General features: G+C 34.9%; 1 protein-coding gene across 1 annotated transcript in view; it reads left to right on the plus strand.

Moving 5' to 3' along the window:
- Positions 1-7,673, plus strand: part of Adamts5 (ADAM metallopeptidase with thrombospondin type 1 motif, 5) — a 46,959-nt gene extending 39,286 nt beyond the window's left edge. Inside the window, exon 10 of the mRNA XM_013027456.1 lies at positions 1,228-7,673. Coding sequence (XP_012882910.1) covers positions 1,228-1,795 — 568 coding nt within the window. The 3' untranslated portion in view covers positions 1,796-7,673. The remainder of the gene's footprint in view (positions 1-1,227) is intronic.
- The last annotated feature ends 5,705 nt before the right edge of the window (positions 7,674-13,378 follow it).

Genomic DNA, 13,378 nt, shown 5'->3' on the forward strand with positions numbered 1-13,378 from the left:
CAATGAGCTTCCTTACGGATTCAGAGGAAAGGCAAAGGAGGTAACAAACTTGGATATTTTCGTTTTTAGGGTAACTGTCATTATTCCATAACCTCTAAACTAGAGTACGAGTTGGGAAATAGACAACTTCGGTATTTCAATTGAAACAACTAGGACTGTATTTAAGGTGATGCCAAGTAATAGTAAGTCTTTATATCCAATCATGAAATTATTTATAAGGGCAAATATTTTGACCAATAATTCTTCTTTCTCACTAGTATAGTTCCTGGGTGCTTAATTAGCTTTGCAGTGGCAAATTAGCATTTGCCAGTGGTTTCTAGCTGTCAGACAGGCTTATAACCTTTGCACATTTTCCCAAGCAGATGATGAATCTTTAGTGATCCGTCCAACTTGTCAACAGCTACAATGAATTCCTTATTCATTATAACATTACATGGAATGGAACATTCAGGATAAAATTAAGAAATTCATTTTTTCTCCTTATGCCAGTTGTAAATTAACATTTTCCAGTTAAAGAATTTAACCTTTCACGTAGCTTCCTGCCCCGTGAAATAGAGTTCTAGGACCATTGGAAGCAGAGCCTCCATTTTCTGTCTCCAAACCAGACACATGCACGCGCACATACACACACCACCACCACCACCACTAAAGCCCTTCTCCTAAATTAGTCTGCATATCTGAGCAATGTGAAGACCTTCAGGAATACACCCTTGTGTCCCACTCTGAAAGATAGGAATTTCATAGATCTGCAAATCAGCTCAGTGTTTGGAATTACTTTTAAAAAATTACTGGATGATCCAAATCTGCAACAAGTCTGAGAATTGAAATGTCTGCTTGTGCCTTTTTATAACTATATAAATACACATAATAATATATTATATATTATATTATATATCTGTAAAAATGACAGGGTGTAAGCAAAGGGCAGTGTTATATGCATTTTAATAATGAAATGTCCTAATTTTAAACATCTCAATACCAATCTGCACAATAGTCTATCCGCAATTTCATTGGTAATAAGAGAATGGATGTTAAAGCCCATTTAGACTAATTTCTTGAATATATTAAAATTTTGTCTTAAGGAGAACAGCACTTTAGAGAACATTTGTTTTATCTATTTGTTACGTGTGTACTTATTTCTCTTTCTCTCTTCCTCCCTCCCTCCTTCACCCTACCTCCCTTCCTCCCTCTCTTGTCTCTTTCTCTCCTCCCTCTCCCTGCCTACAGTAAGGGTTACACTGACGTTGTGAGAATCCCCGAAGGAGCCACTCACATAAAAGTCCGACAGTTTAAAGCCAAAGACGAGACCAGGTTCACCGCTTACTTGGCCCTGAAAAAGAAAAACGGTGAGTACCTCATCAATGGAAAGTACATGATCTCCACCTCAGAGACCATCATCGACCTCAACGGGACGGTGATGAACTACAGCGGCTGGAGCCACCGGGATGATTTCCTCCATGGCATGGGCTACGCAGCCACCAAGGAAATTCTCATCGTCCAGATTCTTGCCACGGACCCCACGAAGGCATTAGATGTCCGTTACAGCTTCTTTGTTCCCAAGAAGTCGACCCAAAAAGCGAACTCCGTCACTAACCACAGCAGCAATAAAGTGGGAGCAACCACTCAACAGCTGCAGTGGGTGACAGGTCCCTGGCTGGCCTGTTCGAGGACCTGTGACACTGGCTGGCACACCAGGACCGTGCAGTGCCAGGATGGAAGCCGGAAGTTAGCCAAGGGCTGTCTTCTAGCTCAGAGACCTTCGGCGTTTAAGCAGTGTTTGCTGAAGAAATGTTAGCCTGTGGTGATGCTCTTGTGCACAAAGAAAACAGGAGGGTCCAGCGTGGAGACACATGCGGTGAAGAGGAGGTGTACCCAACGCACAGAAAGTCATGCTTCCGTGTCATTGTCACCAGGAGTCGAATTATGGGCAGAATCTGCTCTCTGTGACCAAAAAGATGGACACAGCTTCATGTGATCATGGTGACCTTGGAATACAGAAAATCCTGGGGCCTACAAGAATGAGGGAGAAACACTGATGAATGTAGAATCGGGACATTGGAAGATGGCAGGACAGTCTCCCCCTTATTTGTCACCTACCTCTTACAGAATATCTTCAAGGCATCATTGTCATTTCCACCCATGACACACAATTGCTTGTTTTTACTGTTTGTAAATAACATCAGCCCTTGGTATGTCACTTTATAGCACTTGGTTCTATTAAAAAATATATATTTCTAAAAAAAAATTTGTTTGACCAAAGTAGGTCTGCAGCTATTTCAACTCCTAGTTTCCAGAAAGAGCTGTGGATGTTTTACTGGAAATTAAGAACTGGCTGATGGTTTAATAAGAGTATATGTTTGTGACAACAGGAGATCACATGTGTGTCCAAAAACATTTTGACAGCAAGCATCCTCTGAGAGATTCTGGAAAGAAATGGGATCTCAGGGTGTCTGCTTGCTTCAATGCATTTAAATACATTTAAATGCTATTTCCTTAGAACCTTTGACTGCCTGTATTTTTTTCAGGCAGTCGGCCAAATTAAGGTATAATTAAGATGTAGAAAGAATGTTTTTCCTCTGTGTTTGTGATACATTTTTAAAGTCTCAAACTTCGTTTGCTTATGTTGGCATTTCAAAGGAAAAGCAACACATCACTGTGTTTTCCATTTGTATTTTCATGACTTTCCTATGGCTCCCGTCTGATGTCTCATAATGTGCAATAGTCATACAGATTACAAAGCATAAAGTGCTGTGTCCCATCCAACACATTCAGCACTGGAATATTTCTGACCAGAAAACCTGTACAATCTGTTTGTTTTTGCTTGTTTGTTTGTTTCATGCAAGGGTTCTTAAAGACTGCTACTTGGTATTTCTTCTTCACTTGGTTTAATAGGAATATTAAAGATCACTTGGTAATAAGCCATGCCTAGAAGGGACCTTCATCATTAGTCAGATTAATGCTAAAAGAAATAGCTAACCTTAATAAGACTGTTTCCACACCACAGGCAATCATTTCTTAATTTCTTAAAGACACATATATTCTTACAGTATTAAATGTTTCCCAATTGGAAAGCATTTGGTCGTGTCAGAAAGTGTTTGAGTGACAAAATGTGATGGATTTCAGGAAGTTTGTTGTTTTTGCTTCCATAGCCTGTCTAGGTAGGTTATAAAATTGAATAGACATTGAAAATACCTTTTTAGACTGTAATTGCATAACCACCACCTTATAGCTCACAAAATGGAAGGTGTTTTATTCCAATGGGATTTCTTTTCCTTTGTGAAATACTGCAGCACCAATTGTTTTATATAAAATTTTATAATAATCAAACCAAATGTGCCTATTGTCAGAGATTTGAATATAGGGATTTTAGGCAATCATTGTTTAGTTCTATGGAAATTAGGAAGTTTATTTTTATTATATTTTGATATAAAAGACTTACATAGTTGATCATTCTATATCACATTCATTTCAGTGGTCCAAAAAATAGATATATCTGTTTTAATACTTTCTTAAAAATCAGTTTGAAAAACAGTTGTTTTACTAAATCAGTAGTCATGGTTTAGATTTTCATAGATTGATTTTGCTTAAGTTATAGTAGTTTTATATTAAAAAATTGTTATTTCTAGAAATTCAGGCTCTATAAGACCAGGAAGCTATATTTGATGGAAATCATTAAACATCAATAGGAGGGAACACAGCTAGACAAATTGGTCAGAAAATCAAAATTAAAAATCACACTGGCCATTTTATTGCACAAAGAGCATTGACAGAGAATTAAATGTTACTTTTTTCAATTTTGAAAATAATTTTTAAGCAACTCAAACATGACAAAATTTAGTTTTATCCTTTTTGGTTATTTTTCCAAGGGCATTAAAGATAATTCACAAGTAACCTCACAGTTGTATCCTACTCTGCTCCACTATACTGCATTTATAAACTTGTATGGGATTTATCAAATAATTCATTTTCCTCAAAATAGTGAAGTTTTTACACTTCTCATTGAAATTAATCCTAGACAGGCTAGAAAAAAAATAAACCACTATGCTGTGTTCTTAAGTTTTCTCTATTTTTTTGGTATGAGTTTCACTAGTTATCAGAGGATTATATGACTATACTTCTGAAAAAAAACAATAATGATTGGAAACTGAAATTCAGAGAAATGGAGTGCTTAGTTGATGCAAAGGATAAAGGGGGAAAATCAGAACTATTTCTAATTCAGTCAAACTTGGTTACAGAATGTCTTCCATTTATCCATTGTTGTATTTTGAGTGGGTTTTTTTATTTTGGATTTAGGATGCTGAAAGGGAGAGAAGGATGTCTGAAAATGCTTAGATTTGTAAGGGTTCAACCATACCTGCATAAACACTCCAGAATGTCCCATTAAGTACAAAGGATGCCTTGCAGGAAAATAACATTTATTTCTTGTAGAGTAGAAAAAACAAATTAAGTCATGCCTTGATGTTGAGAAGTACAAGAGCATTGGTATACTTTATTTAACAAATTTAACCTCTTTGCCTTCCTGTGGAAACAGTTTTATCCCATTATATTAAGAATTAAGGGATGAATCACAAAAGAAAAGTTGCAGCACTGAAAAAAAGTAATTTATTGTTTTTGCAACTGTGATAAATTTGTGTGATAAAATTATTTATTCTTATTTAACAAAAACGTGCAAAATTCTTCTATATTTAAAATGTTTTGCTATTGTCCTACTTTTTAATTTATGCTTCATGTTTGTGTATAAAGTGTACTTTGTGAGTTTACATGATATACAGCATTGGTTGCTTTGTATTTTTTTTCAGAAAGCTTTCTTTGTGAAACAGGTGTATGCATCTTTATTTAAGGAAATTCTAAGTTTAATTTTTGTGACTAGTGGTATTCATTACTTATAGCTACATTAATAGGTTATCTACATGTCATTAGCATTAATTTTTGATACAGATAAGAAAAATTCATACTCAATCAAAAGTGCAAGTTTTAGACTTGAAATCCATGGATAGCCTACAGACTTCCTAAAAAAGCTTCTAAAATACCATCAAAGAGACTTCCTAAAGAAGCTTCTAAAATACAGAGATCAGATTGCTGACACATATGTTTAATCTGACCACTTGGGACACTAAGGCAGGAGAATCACAAATTCAGGGCCAGCTTTGGCCAGATATCAAGATCCTGTGCTAAAAAATAGTAAGCTACAAGATTTCAAGTAATATACATTATTTGAAAGTAACATCTGAGTGATAGGATGACAATGAAATGACAAAAAACACCACTTAATACTTTAGAAGCACTTCCTATCAGATTCTAGTGTTTACAGGATTCTATCTATGAGTTCAAACCAATCAAATTTGTAATATTCAGAGTTAGTGCTTCTGTCAACTTGGAGTGTCCATTGATAATACTGCCTGGAGTGCTGGGAGCTGGGACAAGCCAGGCCATTTCCAACAATATCAACTTGCCTCTAAATGCAACAAGGCAAAGCACCACATAATTCACTGGCTCCAACAATAGATCTAATATTCCTACATTGATTCCTGCCTTGTTCATCAGGTTACTGGGACAGATAAAGTGGCAACAGCATCAGCTTCAGAAATCTAGAACTTGTTCTTTGTTATAGAATTCATTGTTCCTTAAAAAAATGATGAAATTTAGACATCACTGAATTTTAATAGTACTGTAGATTTGAGTATGAAATTTCATTAGTAGGATGGTGAATATCACTTGTATCTTTATAATTAAATCTAAGGCCATACAATTTATTTATATTTTTAAATGGTTCAGAGCAAAATTAAAAAAATAAATATGGTAGCCATGAGTACAGAAAAGGTCATTGAAGGCCATCTCAGAACCAAAGTCAAGGTGCTTTGTCATTTAAACACACAGAAACTTAAGTAAGATTCCTCTATTATTTTTCTTGCTTGTCAATAACTTGCAGTTTTAGATCATAGAAAATATCAAACTACTAGGTCAATATAACAGACTAGTTCACTGGAAAAATCTTCCTAATAACCCATTGTAAGTACATAATACAAAAATGGCTTGAATTTAATCATTATGACATGCATCAGTCCATAATGCATATTTGTGTTTTATTAAGTTAATGTATGGGAATATATTGAGAGAATGAAATCATGTACTAGTCAGCCAAGAGAACAGGAATACAGAGGGTGCTCAGATCAGTAAAGCATCATCTAATCTAGTAAATGCCTCGTGCCATGATATAATTCTAATATCAATATCGTGGTAAAAAATCAAAGACTGTGTTGTGTCTTGGAAGCTCTGAAAGAGTGAATCACAAACTATTAATATACTAGCAACTTAGGAAAAGTTTTTGTGTCTGGGCCTTGTGCCTTCGCTTACATCATTCAGACAAGAAGGTAAATAATGATCCATGTTATCCATCATCCTAAGCACTGCCACATCAACTGACTCAGTCTAACACTGTGAGGAAACTTATCCCAAGAGCATGGTTTTTATTTCTGGTTTTGATGTTTCATTGGCAGATTGTCATTGTTATTGAGGTGCTAACATCATTAGTGATAAACTGTTAAATATGCTGTTTCTGATTTACTTTTCTTTTTCAACATCATTTTACGTTTGAGGAAAGACATGTACCTTTCTTACACAGGCTAGACACAAATGAATACAGTTCAGGAAATAAGCACATCTAATTGCCATTCTGACTAATGGGAGTCCATGAGACACAATGGTATGTGCATCTGTGACTTCAAAGGTATCATCAAACTTGAACAGTCTCAGGCCAAGTTTGCTTTAGATAAGCCACAGTTCAGTATTTTCTAAGTCCCAGGCACTCCGTTCAAGTTTTTTATATACTTGGCTGGACTCATTTCAGCTTTGAAATACTTGGACCCATGGTGAATACTTATTCACTATATTATACAGTTTCTTTAACAACTCACAGTAACAATCAAAGAAACTATTACCTATACTGCAAGTATATTTAAACTAGTTCAAACTGTGCAACTTTGTAAGGCTAGATTGATTTGATTAAAAAACATAGTTTCTGATAGTATTTTTCATTACATACTCAGGTATGACAAGCATCGTTGGCTTATCTTGGCCTACATTTGACTCATGATCTAATAGTGAAAATTATGCACATGCATATACTTTGTAAATAAACATTGAAGACAATGCAGTTGATTAAAGAATATGTTCCATTTATGTAACGAGTGGCACAAAGACTTGATTTCTATATTAGAATAAGTAATACATAGATATAACTCAAATTTCTTGTATCTTAAAAAACGGTTTTATGACACAGAAAAGCAAAGAGGATTTGCATACTGAACATCAGACACAACATGTAAACTGCTTCTTTTTCTCAATTTCCTAAAAATGATGGCATAATTATGCAGTCGAAAAGTCAAAAACCTTGGAAAACTAGGAGAGGTTTTATTTAAAATGTCCTTTCAGCAAGGCCCAAACCTCAGTCTGTATTTAAAGCATCGCTGTGTCTCATGGCTTGCGTTCCAAAACAGCTCTCTTATTGAGGTAAGCCACTTGAGCTGAGTCCTTTGGGAATATTCTGTAATGTTTTTCATTGAGGAGCAATATTCTACTTTATAAAGCATTTTGCTGTGTGTAATTTTAAACTGTAAAATTAAATATTGGTTTTGTGGTTGCAGTGGACATAATAAATATAAATTGTAAACTAGGTTAAAGTATGTGCTCCTATATGTTTTAAAGTTGAAAGTTATTGTCTATTTTTTAAAATTGTCTCGAGACACTCATAGCTTAGTGTGCCAGGTTTTAAGGAAGCCTGAGGTGGTCTATAATTGCTTTCATTCACCATTTGCTTTGGACTAGACTTGTGTTTACTCTTACAGTACTCCAGAATCATTGCTTTCAAGTTCTTCTTGCCAGAATCACATACTGAAAGTCTCCCTATTTAAATATTAAACTAGAAATAGCAAGCAACATAGTTTGATTGACTTTTGTGTTTTACATTTTAAATTCTTTCACATAAAAAATTAGTTACAAAATAATGCAAGCATTAGATATTTTTAAAGGCTAAAAGTTACTTGCAAATTTATGTATTTTCTAATAAGATTATATATAATACTAAATTTCCTAAAGATTCATTCCTTTGAAACTTGACATAATTATTGAATGTATCAAAATATATTCTAGAATAGTGATATTTTAATATTTTATCTTCAGGAGAATGTAAACTTAAAAAAATAAGCTAATACCTTTTAAAGAGATGATATATCAAAGTATCATGTTCTGTGCCAGTAACACAGCTACTCAGGAGATGGCGGCATAAGAATCAGAAGTTGAAGTCCAGCTTACACAGAGTTAGCAAGGCCCTATCTCTAAAACAATATTTGAAAATAAAAGTACTTGGTACGTGGCTCACGTGATCAAACACTGGCTACCATGTGTACTCGGCTAGGCCACGTGACAATCGCTTCATAGACTTGCTACCATGAATATTTCTCTGTGATTTGTGAGGTTGGTCCTCACATCCCAATAGTACAGATGAAAGTCACAGTATGAAAACCAAAATGCTGGATGCTATTGTACTTCAGGTACTGAGAGGATCAATCATCGTCAATTTTCCACACTGAGAGCTTTACATCTTTATGGATTGTGAGACTGGGTGAAGAATTTCAGGGTAAATGAAGAACTGTAAGAAGTAGGGGAGAGGCCCTCATAAGTATAACCATAAGCAGACAAGGTCGGTCCTAAAATGATGAAAATAGCAAGACCACTGTGAAGAAAGCAATAGGGGTGGAATCTGGAGCTGCGAACATTACAAAGGATTGATTTTTGTAAGGAAAAGAGGACAGAGAATTTGACTTTTCAAAATGAATCAATTTCTGGTAAAGATGGAGACCCCCAAACTTTGTTATCTAACATTACAAACTCCTTTGTGACTAATAATGAGTAGACACAGGCAATGTCAAAGGCATAAAAATAGTGTGAGGAATAGCTTTTAAAGAATCAGCAAGATGAACAAAGGAAATAGTTAGAAATAGAACTCACATATTTGTGAGGTCAAAATCACCTTTAATGTATAGATTCTATTGTGTTCTCTTAACTATATGACTAAGTATTTTTTCTGTCCTATTAAACTCTATTTTTCCACCAAATAAGTGATTATTACAGTCCCTCATGTACAGATACAGATTTTGTGTGCTTGGATTTTGGTATCTGGAAGGGTCTTGAAGCCAATATGATTGCATGTGATTTTACATAAGCACAGGCAAGGTAGTACAGTAAAATCAAACCAGAGAATGCTAAACTATTGGAGACAATTACCAAGGATGATGGAAAAAGAGTAGATCCAAGATTGTTACATACACTTGCATAATATGTAATATGGACTTTTTTCTTCTAGGTGACTACAGTGTTTCACTTCTTTCTCTGTCATTTACCTTGAATTGGAAATACAGTCCTCATTTTGTTCTTTGTGATTAAAAACATCTAAGCCTTGGAAAACCCCCCAAAAGTACATTTTTATCACTTGTAAAGAGATTTATTCCAAAATGATGACAACTAATTGTAAGCTTTAAAAAAGGAGATGTTTCAGATATAAAAATGTTAACTTATTCATCTTCCAACTATTTCTTTTTTAATTTTAATTTTATTGTCAAGGTGATGTACAGAGGGGGTTACAGTTACATAAGTAAGTTGGTGAGTTCATTTCTTGTCTAACTTGTTACCCCTTCCATCATTTTCCCTCTCTTTCCCTCCCCCCCAACTCTTTCTAACACCTGCTAGACATTATAAAGAATTTTTCTCAATAGTTTCTTCACTTCCTATCTACTACCCCCAAGTCATTCAAGGTAGTTCTGTTGTTTCTTTTTTTTCTTGAATATTTTCAGGCAGTTACAAAATAGCACTTTAGACTTTAGAGTTGAAACAGGGATGAGGTTGAAAAGATATACAACCTTAATAGGTAAACTAAAGAAATCCCTGGAGGATTAGCCAGCAGTGGCGATGTGAGACAGAGTAATAGTCCATGGTAACACACAGTAGATGTTCCTTTCTTTAAGGTTCAGAGCTCCCCACACACACCCCACCCCGTGGAAACCACAAGATTTTTTTTTCCTTCCTGAACAGCAGTGAATATATCCTGATCTGTTTCCTGCTTCCTAATTACAAGGATGAAAACAGCAAGTGCATTATTTAGAAAATGTCCACAGCACCTTACTTAGGCTCTAATTCATGAAACATGGTCAAGTTCCAGTGCCTTCAAAATAACAGACTTCACTCTTACAGCCAACCAGCAGTATGCCATTGGTCCTACAGGGAGCCAGTCATGTGTTATGAATGAATGACTCTTAAGTTTATCAACACAAATGGTGAAAGAATTTACTGCAGAAAGTGGACTGAGATGATTAAAGGACAGTTTAGATGTTGCATTTATGACTTACTGAAAGACTGAAACTATTTCAATAGTTAGAGTGTTTTTCAATTAAATGATTGTTATTTCTACAACCAAATGGTTGTTACTTTTGTCTTATTTTCTTAAAAAGAATTCTCCTGTTGGGGTAATTTATCTTACCTAAACAGCACATCTTGTCAAGGACCTTAAATTTTGAGGGGCCAAAATATTTGTTTTTCAGAGCCTGGTAAATGCTGTGACTTGCTTAATAAGTGCACATGTACCCAAAAATATATCAGGCAATTTTGAGAGAATGCATATGTACTTAATGAAGCAAAATAAAGAAATTCAATATAACAGAAGCCCAAAGTATTTTATATGAAATCTTTGTAGAAAATAACATCTTGTAATTTTCATTTGAAAATAGAATGCATTTTTTCTGTTTCCTTTTGAAAATTATCTTTAAGCAGTTGTACGAAGCAGTCACCATGTAACATTTAACTACAGTATATGAATACAAAGCATCTTGATCAATGTCACCCCTTTCAACATCGAATATATTTTTACATATTGATAATTCATAATATGTATTTTTGAGTATTTTATTACATGATCTCCAGTAATATTAGAATAGAGTAGTAAATAAGACAAATTTCAGTATCCAATGCCCTAAAATCAAAGTGTTATATGTGTGTATGTGTGTGACAAGAAAACTATACTACAGTAGAATAACACCCATGGTATTAGCAAGATAAAACACCAGTCAGTGATATAATTGCCAAGAAAGCAACTAGATTCTTAAAGTGTATTAATACAATTTGGGATGGTGATGGTGATATCATTCAATTCTGTATTCACTAGATTTGTTACAGAAACTGCTAACACTTACTTGCATTCTATTTGCCTTTCTTCATACCATCAAGTGGCAGGAGAGATGCTCAGCAAGAGACTGAAGAGGAAAGAAGGATGACCAATAGACACATTAAGAAATGCTCAACCTCCTTAGCCATAAAAGAAATGCAAATCAAAACAACATTAAGAAACCACCTTACCCCAGTTAGAATGGCAAAAATCAAGAACTCTAATAACAACAGATGCTGGAGGGGATGTAGCCAGAAGGGAACCCTGCTGCATTGTTGGTGGGAGTGTAAACTTGTGCAACCATTTTTGAAAGTAGTATGGAGGTTCCTCAAAACACTCCACATAGAGCTCCCCTATGACCCAGCAATCCCACTTTCGGGCATTTACCCAAATGATCACAAACAAAACCATACTAAAGCTACCAGCATAACTATGTTCATTGCAGTATTATTTACCATAGAGATATGGAACCAACCCAGCTGCCCCTCAGTAGATGAATGGATCAAGAAAATGTGGTATAGATACACAATGGAATTATATGCCTCCATCAGAAAGAATGGCATTGCCCCATTTGTTAGGAACTGGAAAGACTTGGAAAAATGATATTAAGTGAAGTAAGCCAGGCCCAAAGAAACATAGGTCCCATGGTTTCCCTTATTTGCCAATAACTAGTATATGTCTGAGACAAGCAGAAACGGTCAGATAAGTTGATGTTAGGCAAAATGAACCCCAAGATAAGGACTCAAATGGTTTTTCTTTCTTACTATTGTTTCTAACATATTTATAAGATGATTTCTTTGTTGCTTTGTATGTCCCTCCCCAACAGTATAACCCCTGTTTTCACTGTATTTGATGTTGGTATAATTTGTGGAGGGGAAGGGAAAAACCAAATCGATTAAATAGAGATACAGGTGGATCCATTGCAACAATGAGATGTACAAGACATTATGTTGAAAAACGAACTTTACAACTTTGACCGGGGAGCAGAGGGAGAGATGAGAAGGGATGGTAAGGGGAAACAGGAAGAAGCAACAGCTTGTAAGAAATGTACTCATTACCTTGCTCATGTAATTGCAACCCCTCTGTACGTTCTTTTTGTTCAGAGCCTGAATCACTGCTATATGTTCTGTTTATTTCACACAAAAGCATAACAACCCAAGTCAACTTTTCATGGGAATTGGATTACTCTATTCTAGGGACTCCAATTTAATAATGATATAATCAGATTGAAGTTCCATTAATGGAAATATTAGAGGAATTTAACATTATGTCCTATTCTGCATGCTAAACAGAAGTTGGAAAAGAAAATATAAAAATAAAACTTTTTATATTTTTGAATAGTTTAAGGGATAATACTGGGAGGAAAAATTGTCATTACCATATAACCAGAAGAAAGGGATAGATTTAAAACTGATGAGTTCATTCAAGTAAAAGCCAACATAAAACAAAAGTTCCTGTAATCCTCACATTCTAAATAATGGTTCCTGTGTAATACAATTGTAGTTGTTTAATTTTACCCCTCTCCTCCCCCAGTACAACTTTTTTTTCCAGAAGTTCCAATGTATGTTTTGTTATTTATATACATTACTTTTAAGTCTAAGTAATTATTTGTCAGGAGGTATTTCTTTTCATCTTATAGCTTGCAATCTTCTGCACATATTCAACAATGACAAATTTCTGACTTCTGTTTTCCCTTAGTTAGCAATCAGCTTCTCATCACTATAAAAATACTCAAGGCACCTACATTGTAAAGATACATGGTTTACTTGCAAAACTACTAAGGCTAAGAAACGCTTCCTTAACAGGTCCCTTCTCTGCATGTGTAACTTTTCTCCCATGAATTCTTCTTACCTTGCATTTATGATCTCCTTTTTTGCTATGGAAGTTGGAGAAACAAAAGCAATCTCTCATTCTTGGAGGATTTGATATTGGGGCATTTCATGAGAAGCAAATAACTTCAGACTGATTATAGTCCTGTACATGGTTGGGCTGATTGATGGATTATACAGGTGAACTTGCCATGGACTAATGACAAGCAATTACTACAAAATACCATCAGTCCAATTTCCAATCATATACAACATTCAGTAAAAAAAATAATAATCTATGGAAATCAGCTCTAGCTTATCCATTTTAGAAAATTAATGTTATACCCAAAGCCAACTT

This window comes from Dipodomys ordii, unplaced genomic scaffold, assembly GCF_000151885.1.
Source record: "Dipodomys ordii isolate 6190 unplaced genomic scaffold, Dord_2.0 Scaffold104, whole genome shotgun sequence".
NCBI classification, from domain to species: Eukaryota; Metazoa; Chordata; class Mammalia; order Rodentia; family Heteromyidae; genus Dipodomys; species Dipodomys ordii.